This window comes from Perkinsus marinus (assembly GCF_000006405.1).
Source record: "Perkinsus marinus ATCC 50983 genomic scaffold scf_1104296973076, whole genome shotgun sequence".
NCBI classification, from domain to species: domain Eukaryota; phylum Perkinsozoa; order Perkinsida; family Perkinsidae; genus Perkinsus; species Perkinsus marinus.
Genome location: NW_003201530.1, coordinates 127,305 through 139,341, shown reverse-complemented (window position 1 = coordinate 139,341; position 12,037 = coordinate 127,305). Strand labels below are relative to the sequence as shown.

Below are 12,037 nucleotides of genomic sequence, written 5' to 3'. Positions count from 1 at the left end.
GAAGCTCTCCTCTTGATGGGCGGCTGCTGCTCTCTGGCATTCATAGAGATTGTCCAACAAGCGTGATCATCTGAATCGAATCATGCAACTTGAATCACTTTGCAAAGGTCCCTATACAACTCGTCGGAATACTCATATAAACAGTAAATGACTGTAGTTGTGTAGAGGGCACAACTATGGAATCATAGTTTCACCTAAGAGCTTATTGATAATTGCATGAGTATGGTCGTAGAGAGAATCTCTAGATTACATTAACCATTGCCTTGAGTTCCCAAATGATTAACATTAATCTGCTGGAGACTGCGTCTATCGGTTTGGCACTCTACTTAACGAAATACTCAACAGAAAAATTGGGTTTCGGAAGCCATGTGAAGACTGGTGGTGATTGAAAAAGTAGTCGCCGAGGTAGATGGTCTTGACTGGTAATAAATCATCGCAATCGTCAGTCATCGAGTCTCGGTGCTCCTCATATCGAGAGAAGCTTTTCCACTGTCATCACTTCAATATCTCCTGTAGGCAAGGACGATGAGTGTACCGCCTACTTCTTGAAATATGCTGTATCAATAGATCTATTTGACCCGAACCGCACGGGTAACATCAACTCTCCCTCGCTCCAATAGAGCCGTGGAAGTCCAACATGATCAATCACGGTCTTTGGTATTCTATTGATCACATCATTAGGTATATGGACCCAGCATAATCTAGCCGAAATCTCTTGGCTCTTCGTCTTATAGGAGATATCTCCAAGAGAGTATGTTGTACCATTGTATGCCAAGCTCATATTGAAATGGGTTGAAGTGAAGTTGAAATCGCCAGTGAGCTTCGAAGGGCCTTCAACCTTCTTGAAGATCCCAGAGAGGGGCTCACAAGATGCACGGGCCTCGGCCTTAGCAGCAAGTAGTAGGATAATGATGGCGATCCACATGAGGATACTCAAATGAGTCTCGTGAGACAGGCTTGGAACAATAATCGTATTCTTATAATGAATTGGGGCCCTCATTTAAGTAATATTCTACCATTCTCGAATGCCACATGAATCCAAAGTAAGAATTCCGTACCAGGAATGTCACATCAGCGAAGTTAATTTACCCAGAATGCCTGACATCACTTTGTGTGTCGAGGGAAAATCCAAGGCAATCCGCTGCGTGAATCAGCTATATACGTGCGGACGAGGCAAGCTACTTCAACCATTGCGCTCATCGAAGAGGGTTGGTGTCCAGCACTGTGGTGCTACTATGTGTCTGGGAAATGTCGTAGGCCCACCCAGTCCACCCAGGGAGGTTGCACGGTAGGAACGTTTCCTCCCTGGCAAACGTTTCCTGGCAAGCTGCATCCACATGCACGATCCTGTGCGGCAAGTCTTCCAACACGGCCCTGCCCACAAGAGACAATAGAAATGGGATTGAGACAAGATCAAGGCAGTGGTGAAGGACGAGATGAGTGAGTGAACGAACTTTTTGGAGTCTCGAATTCGAACGTGCCAGTTTTCCCGTGAATGTACTGTATCATTTATCTCTCTACAGTACTGCTTGCGAGCTCCCCGCGATGTGACCGCACAAAGCTTGTACTGTCACATTGCCGGATTCACCTCGTCGACGGACTCGGCCCGTATTGGGAGGCTACTCAGCATCTCGTATCCGTTGAAGGTACTCACGGTTAAGTGGTTGAGAAACAAGACAATCATGGGTAAACAATATACCGCTACTTCCATGACTAATTCAATCGGGTTGGAGCAAACGGACAGCGGGTGCTCAAAACTATCTTCGCAACATATCAACTGCCAAGTGACAACCGAGCCACCTGACCAATATGCCACGAACTCATTTCATGAATTTCCAATGCTGCATGTCATGTTTGTTCTGTGCAAGTGTTTGTTAGGCTGTCTGCTCGATTGCCATTGCCGTAACAAGAGACTCATATCGTGGTTAGTCTGAGGTCAGTTCCGGTAAATAGGTGATGCCATCACCGTGATCAGTAAACTCGATTACTCATCGCTATGATGGATACAGGAGTTTGGTTACAAAACCTGAGTCGCTGAGACAATCAAACGGACAAAGCCGAGAGCGCAGGGAACTTGTGTCGTCGTCGAGCAAAGTAGCGCCGTTACAATAATGCAGAAAGTACGAACGCTAGCGACATCTATGAGGCACGCGGTAGCCGGTAGTGAGTTATTCTTTGCATGTATGTATCTTCCACTTCGCAGTAGCGCCACGCTATTAACGTCGCGAGTTTTATCTCCTCCCTCCCTCTCCCGGGTTGAATCACTCGGATGAGACAGCTCGTAGGCCGATCTGCCGAGGTCGACCTCGAGCTGGCCTCAACCCTGTAATTTGGCGGCCCGACGTGCGGGGGTTTCGGTTCAAGTTTAGTATTTCGACCGGAACACGTATTCAGAGTCCGCTGTCTTGTTTACCATACCAACCGGAGTAGGGGGGTTTCGTCCCGTTGACAACATCGCCGGATGCTTCTATGAGACATTGAAACGAACATCCCCGCATGCCACAAGCGTCAAGAGACTCGTGAGCACCAGACGAGTCTGGGTAACTACAGTAACCTACATTGTCTGGGATCGAACTGCCCAAAACGTGTGGAATGCATACATAGGCTACCTGAGCCCATACCCGCCCAGGTTTACACTGAATCGGACTCCTGGCCGAACGACCTCAGGATGCTCGGGTATTCTTCAATTCCTTCTCACAGAGTCTGGCATCTAGAAAATCCCGACCCCATGCGAGTCGCAAGGCGCGAGTGGCTTCGACCTCCGGGATGACATTGCACACGAGGCGATCGCCATCCAATCAGTAGTATGTCCCTTTACAAGAGCTGTCAGACTGTACAACACAAGCTGTGAACAACAGGAAATGTTTCTTTGGAGTGCTGTTCCGAGGTAGTTAGCCACGATGAACAGTCACCTTCTGTGCTTTAAAATGCTATGAGAGGTATCTTGATGTGTCCATTTGGGTTCCGCCCCAAGCTCGGTTGCATCCAGTTGATGGAGATTGGAACAGGCAGCAAGGATTTGTGAGCGGTAACTGAAGGGTAAGTAAGCAAAAGCACTGGCATGTTCCATCGCCATTCCAGTTGGGCGTACAGGGGAGGAGCATCAGTCTGGCACGGATTCCTTTCGAGATAGACGGTAGCGAGCTTAGGAAGCTCTTTGAGGGCCGCACAAACTTCTGCTAGATTCTCCACAGAGTTGTCGTTCATCCACAGCTCGACAACGGAAGAAGGTAAGGGTGGAATGGTAGCCATAACCTAGTCGGTGCTGTTATACCCGCCGCAGGTGGCTACTAGTGCTTACGTTCCCCGCCAAGTCAAGCTCCCACAACTTGCATAACTGCTTCAGAATATTGGAACTACCTTGTAGGGTAGGCATTTGGTTGTGTGCGAGATGCCTGCCGAATATAAACCGCGAACTATGTGTCGAAAGATAAAGATGGCCCGTCCACTCACAACTGCTCAATATTCGTGGCCTCAAGTATTGAGTGTTCCCCTGCTGATACAGTCCAGGCTGTAACACGGTTGCTGGACATGCTTGCTATTCTCAGTGACTCCGGTACCTCGCACGAGTTAAAGTTAATCGGATACCATCTCAAAGGCAGCCTCAACTCACTTTATCACACTCCAAAGACTCGATCTTGTTCCTTCCGATCCATAACTCTTCGAGCTTGGGTAGATTATGCAGATTCTCGATCTTCCGTATCTTGTTGCTACCGAGCTCTAGTAAGACGAGATTCGGCAAGTAAGGTAAGTCTTCCATAGTCGTTATTTTGTTATTGGCTAGGTAAAGCTTCTCAAGGTTAACCAAGCTGGAGATACCCTGAGGAAGGAGGATTCGGAAGTAATTCATTTAGCCGTCCAACAGCTGGGGATACCAAAGCGCTCACCTCAATCTTCCTTATCTTGTTGAAGCTCAAGTCGAGCACTCGCAGGTTAACCAAATGGTTTAAGTTTTCCATTATTCGTATGTGGTTCTGGTACAGCTCTAGATGTTCCCTGAAAGGGAATCACTGCCTTTTCAACTCGCCGCCAGCACCCAACATACAGTGCCTTGCATTCCTCTAGACCTTCGAGCTTCTTTATGTCATTGGCGATCAGCTTCAACGACTTCAACTTCCGGCCTGGGATCAGAATGGTGTTGGATTACGATTCTCAGGAGCCATGACCTACACTTTTCGAGATTCTCGAGTTTGCCCACTCGTAGATAGCTCACATCTATCTCTTCCTGATCTTCTGTGAGCTCAACATCCTCGCCCAAACGGTAGATGGTCGCACCCTCGTCACTCCCGTTAGTCTCCACAGACGAAACTTGTTGGACGGATGGCGATGACATAAACACTTATCAAAACTCCCTGTGTCTGTTATGAGTACAATTAACGGCTAAGAGAGTGAAATACCCCCCTAAAACAACGCTTAAACGGTTCGTGAAGAAGCATCTCATGAATAGGCGACAACTTCGTAATATACACCAGAATTAAAAACGCATGATCGACGTTTCTGCATTCTTGCTGCTGCAACAACCACTGTGAGTGAGGGAGGCAGGGGACCACTACACACGTCGCTCTAACTCGGGTTCATGGAAGGCAGTTTCGAAGGATGTTGGCACATTGACAACAGGTCTTTCTGGGAGGGACTCGCAGCACGGATTATCCTTTGGGCATTTGCCGATGCCAGGGCAACAGTCTAGTTGAGATGACCGAGATACTATAGCGAACCATGCGCTATACGACTTCAACACTTGACAGAATTCGGCTTGGGCGTACCTAGATGAGTTCACGAGGAGGTTGAACAGTAAACCAGGCTGCGAGCTTACTGCATGTAGATGCGATGGTTTCTGTCGACCAAAAAGGTACACTTCGTTGATGACGCTGTTGGAGCCCTGAGAAAAGGAATTACGCAATGTAATAAACACGCCGCTTTCACCCAGCTTGCTCGATCAACTTCTGGGCATGGGACGAACCCAAGCATGCTTCTACCAACGACAAAACAAGTGAGTAACTAAGATTCAATCAGAATCGAACTAATAGAGCGGAGATTTGCGGGGGCACATTTGAGCATCCTGCTGATATGAATCTTCAAGTACAGCCATATCCTCCACAAGGGACTCTTCGAATGATGATGGTGAACAGATCTCTGCGCTGCTGAACAACAGATACCATCATTGTTACATGTTCCAGCAAGCCGCATGAACTCACACTCGGTAGGCATGGACGAGTTGGAAAAGGAGCACAAGTTGGAACAGTTTCCTAACTAGTGGAGACCAGTGTAGGAGCATGTCAGGACCGTGCTTATCATTAAGGAGGATACCGGTGACTATGGCCTCACGATGAGCACCACCAAATGACTGTAAGTTTCGATACCTGCGATTTGTTGGTATAAAGCAAGCTCGTCAACTTACAACAGCCATAGGCACTGTGCCTTAGTTGAGACAATATCAGTATGGACAAGTATACGCCGTATACCGATGCTCATGAAGCGATGATCAAAGTTATCCGGCAGGACCGCGAAGTGAACCTAAGTACACCGTAGCTGCTTGCCGTCAACACAACGGCTAATGATACCGTCTGCGATAAGATCAGCTTTCGTCTCGTTGATGCTGATATCGCATTCACAGCAGCCTGCTCTTGTCCTCCGTTCTCATTCAGGGCGTTGCCGGGGTTCCATCTGAGGCCATACCCACTGTTGTACTCAGATGGTTCCTTTTCACAATGACTGCTCCCTACTGTCTGACCACAGTGAGCCAGAAGTCCAAATACGTGAGTGCATCGTAAACACTGCCTTGGACGTATACATTAGTCCCTGGCAGATATTATAAATCATCACACGTCGTTGGATTTGCTCTACGGATCCAGCAAGCCTTCGTGAATGCATTGAGCAGTCTGGGATTCACAGCCAGCAGCGCCCCACAAGCTGATACCAGTCCGTCGGGGAGCCCCGCCGGAGTTGAAGAGTAACGCTGGAGATCTAGGACTACTGCTTTAACCAACCATACGTACCTATGAGATCTATCCCATCCAACCAGCCTGGAAGAAAGATCCTCAAGGTGCGAGATGCTGCTTGTCGCAACAGCGCAACGATATGGTGTTAGCAGCATATACCCTGGTATTGTGTGCCACTGTAAAGTTCTGGACAAGTTAGCTCCGCCGAGAGTCTGACGGACGTGTTTAATCCAGTTGATGAGGAAACTATGAAAACATCTCGTTCGGAGACCTGCGAGGAAAGCGTCTACGACGTTGCTGCTTTGAAAGGGAGCAGATACTCAAGAGTCGTCGCCATCTGGCATCCTCGAACGACGACTTCCGCCCTGTACGTTGCTGCTGGATATGTAGATCGTGGAGAAGAGATTCTCGCCCCCAGTAGTTATCGACTAGTTCATGGAAAGATGACCAGTCTAGCACTAGTTTCAAGTCACACACAGGATACCTCAAAAGGCAACAACTCCGACAACATCATCATCATAGCAATGGTCTCACCAAGCTTGATTCATCCTTAATGAAACAGCATCTATATCAAAGGCTGTGCCTGATGATAGTCCTTGTGCCCAGGCTAGAGCGACGATCTCTATACCTCGCCATTCCTCAGCATTGATATGCTGATTCTGGTCTCGTGGAGGGAGGATAGCAGACAACAGCTCGAGACCAAAGCTGGGAATACGGAAGTAAAGGATTGCTATAAGGACGGCTGAGGAGAAGGGCCACATAAGGCAGTAGTCCTCAGCAACTAAGTAGTCTCACTCAAGTATTTCCTCACGTCTACATTAGGCTCAATCTTTTGATTCATCCATAGTAACGTATGATCGAGTAGCTTATGGAGCAGCAACCAGACTTGCCGACAGGTCCTCATCTTGCGATGCACCAATAGGACAGCGCGGGCTTCCTCAGGTGTCAAGAGACAGCCCTTTGGGGATGAGGGTCTTCAAGGTAATATGGATACATCTAAGACCGTTGGCAGATGACTCACTCTGGCGTTGCTAACTGTGCCCCCGATCTGCATGCAAAAGCGATGAAGCGGTCCAGAGCTCTGTGCCGGGTTTTAACAGAGCCTTTCACAGGAACATCCCATACCGTCAGTTTGGGCTTCCCAGGCACCTCTCAATTTTGTGCCGCCCTTCTCGGTCTCTTTATCGATGGCCTCAGTACTGTTACGTCGTTGCGAGCCTTTATCACTAACGAGCTCAGACATCTCAACGCCTGCTGACGGTTCCAAGGACAGAGGAGTAAGATGAGTCCTTACCCAGTTCCACGTCTTTACAGATCGCACTATGCAACCTAGGGTACTCCCCTTCACATCGTTTAGCCAAGTGCTTTAGTAGTGCGATCTGAGTCACGAGGCTGTACCGTATTGTGAGCGTCGGAATATACGTTTGCTTCCTCAGTTCACTCGTTATGTAAGTTAACATACGAATTCGGGTAGAAGTGTACAGGAACCGATGAGAATTTCCTCAGAAATTTCATTTTGTCACCAACACATGTAGTTGATCATGTGAACAATTTCCCACACTGGGTATAGTAGACGGTACATCAGTTGGATCTAGTCTCTTCCTCTTGCTAGCCGGCTTGACCTGATCCTTCGAGGGGACCACGAGGCCTATCACACTTGAGTTTCAAGTCGAAGATAAGGGCTTGTGTGTGTCGTCTACTTGAATCATCGTTACCAGGAACAGGAGCACGAGCCTTGCTTATGGCACTGCAAAGCAGGCGGCAATCAGGCGAGTAGAGGCCATGAGCTCCTGATGGTTATCGTAATGGAAGCAATTGAGGAAACGCTACTGGAATCCGCCTGGACTGTTGCACTCGTGAGCAGTGCCTCAGGTAGGAGCATCGGGAAGTCGATCTCTTGCCGTCGAAATATGAGTAGAAGCACCTGTGATGACTTCAGCTGCCCACAGAGCGCCACAGCGAGCCATGTACAGCATAGTAGGACTGCTGAGTCTCCCATGGGAGCTTTTCTGCATGTTCCAAGATATGATTGGCTAAATTGATAAACACATGTTGAGACATAACAAGGGCGTCCTCTGAGGGATACACGAATGCCCGGGATTCCTGTGCCTGAGCCGATGTTTGGTCTCCAAGCCAGATGCCGATGGACCCGTCCAACTTACTGCTGCTGCATCACTGCTATTCCCTGTAGAGCTACTGAAAGCGTCATTCCTACAGGCCTTGAGGTCACGTTGGATATCCTTCAGGATGCGCTGACGATCCGTGGTACCAGTCGGGCCACCTTCACAATGACTGTTGGCAACAACACTAAACTACTCAACTTACGAGCCGAATGAAGGACCTTCTTCCCGAGCTCTCGGGCGGCACTTCTGGACAGTGACTGAGGTCGCAGTACATCAATATAGAGAGAACTGGTATCTACATTCACGGGCGGCGCTGTAGTAGGTCTGGACTGTGGGGCCTCGAACATGTGCTCAAGGAGTCTCTTATGGTTAGTCGCTATGCTCCGTACCTTGCGGGGAACTTCATACAAGGTTACTATCGACAGAGAGACCAACCTGTGATGAAAGATCGGCAATGATCCTATTGCCGCTCTTCTTGCCTTTATCAGTGAAGTACATGACGTTGTCAAAGTCAACCAAGCGACTGATCTCCCCTAGTATGATCGGGGACACTCGTTGAATGCCACGCTCGGTCCCTGAAAATACATAGTTACAACTAGCAGCAAACGATAACGCCTACTGACACCAGCGGCTAGCTGGGATAAAACTGGGTTATTCTGGAAAACGAAGACACAGGCAACTGTACCCACGATGTGACCAGCATGCTGAAGATGACCCTTGAACCTGGTTGAGGGAAAGTACGAAAATGCCCATTCATCCTTACCCGTGTGGGGGAAAACTACGTGGAGGATCAACTACATGCGTCGGTGACAATATGAAAATTATGAAGACATTTTGGGAAATTCTCGTTAACCTTTGTACACTTCTACCTCAAGTCGTGTCTTAATTACATAATGAGTGAGGAAACTCATGCGATGAGCCAAGGGAAACAAACGCTGGTCCTTACACAGATGCCTGGAAGCGATGACGATCTGTGAGTTGCTGATCTAGGGGGATGTCATCGACCGTCGTCCCATCGGCGACCACAGTGTCGATAGAATGGACTGTAGTTGGGCGGCGGCGGCGGCGCAGTTCCGTGTTAGGCACGGTCGAGGACGCTGAGTCGCCCCGATGCCCCACCGATGCTCCTGATGACAGATGACTGCCAGGATCATAAAGAGGGAACTCACTGACGATCTTGGAAAAGGGCACCCAAGTCTCGCCGAAGATCCTCTCAGTCTCCACACCACCCTGTATAGCGTCACCACTCGACGTCTTGGTCCGATCCCGACAGTGCGCGACGATCCTCACATCGTTTACATCAACCACAAGGTACTGCTGTCTATGGATGCTTACCTTATATGATGCCGATTAAGATTCTCCAGAGTAGTCCGGAGTTGTATGATCGGTAACACGTTTTGATCCAAAACCTAGAGAGCTAGAGTATAGACGAGACATTCGACGTGTACAGTCAGCAGTCCTACAGGGGCGATGGAGCATCCTTTCCGGGACAACTGTCCTAGCCTCTCCAGATGGTGCTCACTCAACAGGCCCAACGCGGCTTGGTGGATATCATCAGAAGTGACCAACTCTCTAAGAGATTTCCGTAGCGTCTACAATGACATCAGCATCAATTCAGCAGTGTGAGTCCAAGCCGGACCACCTGAGTCAAGGTAGGGGTCCTCCCCTCTTCCACTGCGGGACCCTTAGCAGAGACTATATGTCCATCCCCATCACGATCAACCACGAGCTTTTTGCCCATAGTCAACATCCCAGAGATACCATCGTTCTTGCTGTATCCTTCACAAGCAGTCAATGTGCCGGTTCCCATCCCAGTACTAACGATTTCGTTAGCTGAGTAAAGCCGATCGAAGGATGTGACATCAGGATAGCTTCTGCTCACTCTTCCTCAGCTCCTCAGAGATCATTCGAGTTATCCACCTCATGTCGGCACTGTCCGGAGTCCCGCTCTGAGGGTGTGCTGCTGACTGCACCGGGAACTCCTCTAAATGATCATGTAAAACCTGAGCATTACATACTGTTTATAAAACAACAATTCTGAAGTACTTTATACCTCCTCGAGTTTAGCCTCATCGACAGCGTCCCAAAGGGGGTCTATACCTGATGATGGACATACCATACGACCATCAAAGGGTGGTGTGGGGACGCTTACACATCTCGGACCAGCAAGCTGGAAATGAGGATTCTTTCGATCGTGCTCCGTTATTGATAACGAATGACACCTAGCGGTATATTTGCCAATCAACCAAGGACGAACAGCAGAAGTGTCTGACCTTCCATTCGAAGCGTTGGAGATCAGTAGAATCGTGAGTACCGAAGACCGTTGAATCGAGAGAAGTAGGTAAGTCCACAACGCCACCACCACCACGATCTGACCACCGCCATAGGAACAGACAACTTTGTACTTATGCCTCACCAGAGCTCGTGCCGAGAGGACGGGGCAACTCGTGCGAGTCCGCGACAGTTTCCGATGAGCGTTCGGAAAAGACAAAGTTGACATTGCTATCTAAAGACCATTCTAAGGTACTGAGTGACTGAGTGATGGTAAGAAGGCAATAGTGATCGATGCTCCCACTTTGCTCGAAAAGGCATGCGATAGGAGAGATCTGCATGTCGCACATCTGGTCAACACTGATGTTCATCTGTACCCGGGCCTTGAGATCATTCCCACATACCCTTGACCTCATGGCCATATCATGATGGACCTATCATCCCACTCGAGCTCAGGCTCCAGCACCTCCACCCCACCGGCCCTGTAGCGATATCCTCGATCCCTATACAGCAAGAAGCCACAGTAATACGCCTCCGCGAGGACGGCCGCTGCTGCCTCTCCTCGCTCCTCACTGCCTGCTGCTCAGCTGACAGCAGAGGGAAGACCTCGACAGCGCGTGGCCGACTGCGTGCCTCACTCGCTTCGCTCACCGCGACACTTGCTATGCTAGACTGTGTAGCATCACGATGAACATCCAGAAGTAACTACCACGGACGGTGCAGAACGGGAAGATGAGACTTCGCCGCTACATCATCCTCAACTCTCATCAGCTTTAATATAAAGTTCATATCCTGTAGAGAACCTATCATGACGTTCTACCATCACAATTGGGTACTGAGCCTACCAGTCGTCCATCGAAATCTTGATACGACTTCTGGCCACTCCGGTTGGTCAGTTCCATGGCACACTTTAGTTTGATATCTATGCTTACCACTACCCCAATCCAAACGAAGGTAATAGTCACCTGCAAGCATTGCTCACAGTGGAGGAGGATGGCCCAACAGGACTGCCTACCCATCTTGTCAAGACCTGTTACCCTCACGGCCGATATCGCCACCAGGAACTCCATTAACTTTTCACCAGCACCCTTCTCCGGTGAAGTGAAGGTAGGAGGAGGGGCCGTAGAAGGGAAGCCCTTCGATGCATTCCAGTACAGTGATGAAGCGTTCGCTACTTCCCCGATTGCATCAACATCAAGGCTATCATAGTCGCTCAGTGTCAATGAACTCTGACGGCTCGGAGACACCACCGAGGAAGCGGGATTACGATGGTTGGACTGAGCAAGGTCACTTCCTCAGGTGGTATCGACGTGAAGAGCACCCACCGATATGCTGCCGACCTCCCAAGCATCGAAATTACTCGCTTTAGAGAAAGCATTCGCCTCTTCCCAGTCCTCATCCCCACCAGAGCTCTCAGAGACTACAGACCCTCTTTCGTCGTCGTTTGCATAAGGACCTTCGCAGGACTGGAACTAGGGTATAGTACTCAACCCACTATGCAAGGAAGCGATATGAATATGGTTGATATCCTCAACGCCCGTGTCAGAGGCTTTCCTATCTAAAAACAGCCTCGAGTTGTCAGCAACACCGACATCCCAGACTTACAGCTATCCGCCACTTCCCGTTTTCGCGAGGTAGTTGAGCCCATTGATCAGCCAATGACCAGGAGAGTTCCACTACGGACTATTAACTCAATACAACTGT

General features: G+C 49.2%; 4 protein-coding genes across 4 annotated transcripts in view; all 4 read right to left on the bottom strand.

Annotated features, from left to right (window-relative positions):
• Nucleotides 1-357: 357 nt before the first annotated feature.
• On the bottom strand, nt 358-960 carry Pmar_PMAR019739 (hypothetical protein). The gene has a single exon (XM_002766328.1). The coding sequence runs from the start codon at nt 923-925 to the stop codon at nt 539-541; it is 387 nt and encodes a 128-aa protein (XP_002766374.1). The 5' UTR covers nt 926-960; the 3' UTR covers nt 358-538.
• Nucleotides 961-2,912: 1,952 nt separating this feature from the next.
• Nucleotides 2,913-3,560, bottom strand: Pmar_PMAR019738 (leucine rich repeat protein 1, putative; the record flags this gene model as incomplete). The annotated part of the gene is made up of 4 exons (XM_002766327.1): nt 2,913-3,032; nt 3,092-3,255; nt 3,302-3,395; nt 3,454-3,560. Coding segments are annotated over 4 exons (485 nt in total), but the record flags the coding sequence as incomplete, so codon positions are not given.
• A 44-nt stretch (nt 3,561-3,604) lies between these two features.
• Nucleotides 3,605-4,333, bottom strand: Pmar_PMAR019737 (leucine-rich-repeat protein 4.2, putative; the record flags this gene model as incomplete). The annotated part of the gene is made up of 4 exons (XM_002766326.1): nt 3,605-3,820; nt 3,888-3,996; nt 4,046-4,121; nt 4,171-4,333. The coding sequence occupies 4 exons, from the start codon at nt 4,331-4,333 to the stop codon at nt 3,605-3,607; spliced, it is 564 nt and encodes a 187-aa protein (XP_002766372.1).
• A 90-nt stretch (nt 4,334-4,423) lies between these two features.
• Pmar_PMAR019736 (hypothetical protein) overlaps nt 4,424-12,037 on the bottom strand; it is a gene marked incomplete at its 5' end in the record, with an annotated part of 8,671 nt that continues 1,057 nt past the window's right edge. Inside the window, 36 exons of the mRNA XM_002766325.1 lie at nt 4,424-4,763; nt 4,814-4,879; nt 4,924-4,998; nt 5,049-5,141; nt 5,196-5,360; nt 5,399-5,514; nt 5,562-5,664; nt 5,724-5,799; nt 5,845-5,996; nt 6,474-6,681; nt 7,065-7,190; nt 7,234-7,318; nt 7,520-7,587; nt 7,640-7,729; nt 7,864-7,972; nt 8,102-8,220; nt 8,265-8,319; nt 8,362-8,451; nt 8,498-8,637; nt 8,682-8,785; nt 9,009-9,189; nt 9,232-9,347; nt 9,398-9,471; nt 9,526-9,654; nt 9,705-9,895; nt 9,945-10,065; nt 10,116-10,162; nt 10,215-10,284; nt 10,336-10,433; nt 10,479-10,568; nt 10,638-10,744; nt 10,780-10,836; nt 11,043-11,136; nt 11,179-11,298; nt 11,349-11,504; nt 11,694-11,805. Coding sequence (XP_002766371.1) covers nt 4,550-4,763; nt 4,814-4,879; nt 4,924-4,998; nt 5,049-5,141; nt 5,196-5,360; nt 5,399-5,514; nt 5,562-5,664; nt 5,724-5,799; nt 5,845-5,996; nt 6,474-6,681; nt 7,065-7,190; nt 7,234-7,318; nt 7,520-7,587; nt 7,640-7,729; nt 7,864-7,972; nt 8,102-8,220; nt 8,265-8,319; nt 8,362-8,451; nt 8,498-8,637; nt 8,682-8,785; nt 9,009-9,189; nt 9,232-9,347; nt 9,398-9,471; nt 9,526-9,654; nt 9,705-9,895; nt 9,945-10,065; nt 10,116-10,162; nt 10,215-10,284; nt 10,336-10,433; nt 10,479-10,568; nt 10,638-10,744; nt 10,780-10,836; nt 11,043-11,136; nt 11,179-11,298; nt 11,349-11,504; nt 11,694-11,805 — 4,017 coding nt within the window. The 3' untranslated portion in view covers nt 4,424-4,549. The remainder of the gene's footprint in view (nt 4,764-4,813; nt 4,880-4,923; nt 4,999-5,048; nt 5,142-5,195; nt 5,361-5,398; nt 5,515-5,561; nt 5,665-5,723; nt 5,800-5,844; nt 5,997-6,473; nt 6,682-7,064; nt 7,191-7,233; nt 7,319-7,519; nt 7,588-7,639; nt 7,730-7,863; nt 7,973-8,101; nt 8,221-8,264; nt 8,320-8,361; nt 8,452-8,497; nt 8,638-8,681; nt 8,786-9,008; nt 9,190-9,231; nt 9,348-9,397; nt 9,472-9,525; nt 9,655-9,704; nt 9,896-9,944; nt 10,066-10,115; nt 10,163-10,214; nt 10,285-10,335; nt 10,434-10,478; nt 10,569-10,637; nt 10,745-10,779; nt 10,837-11,042; nt 11,137-11,178; nt 11,299-11,348; nt 11,505-11,693; nt 11,806-12,037) is intronic.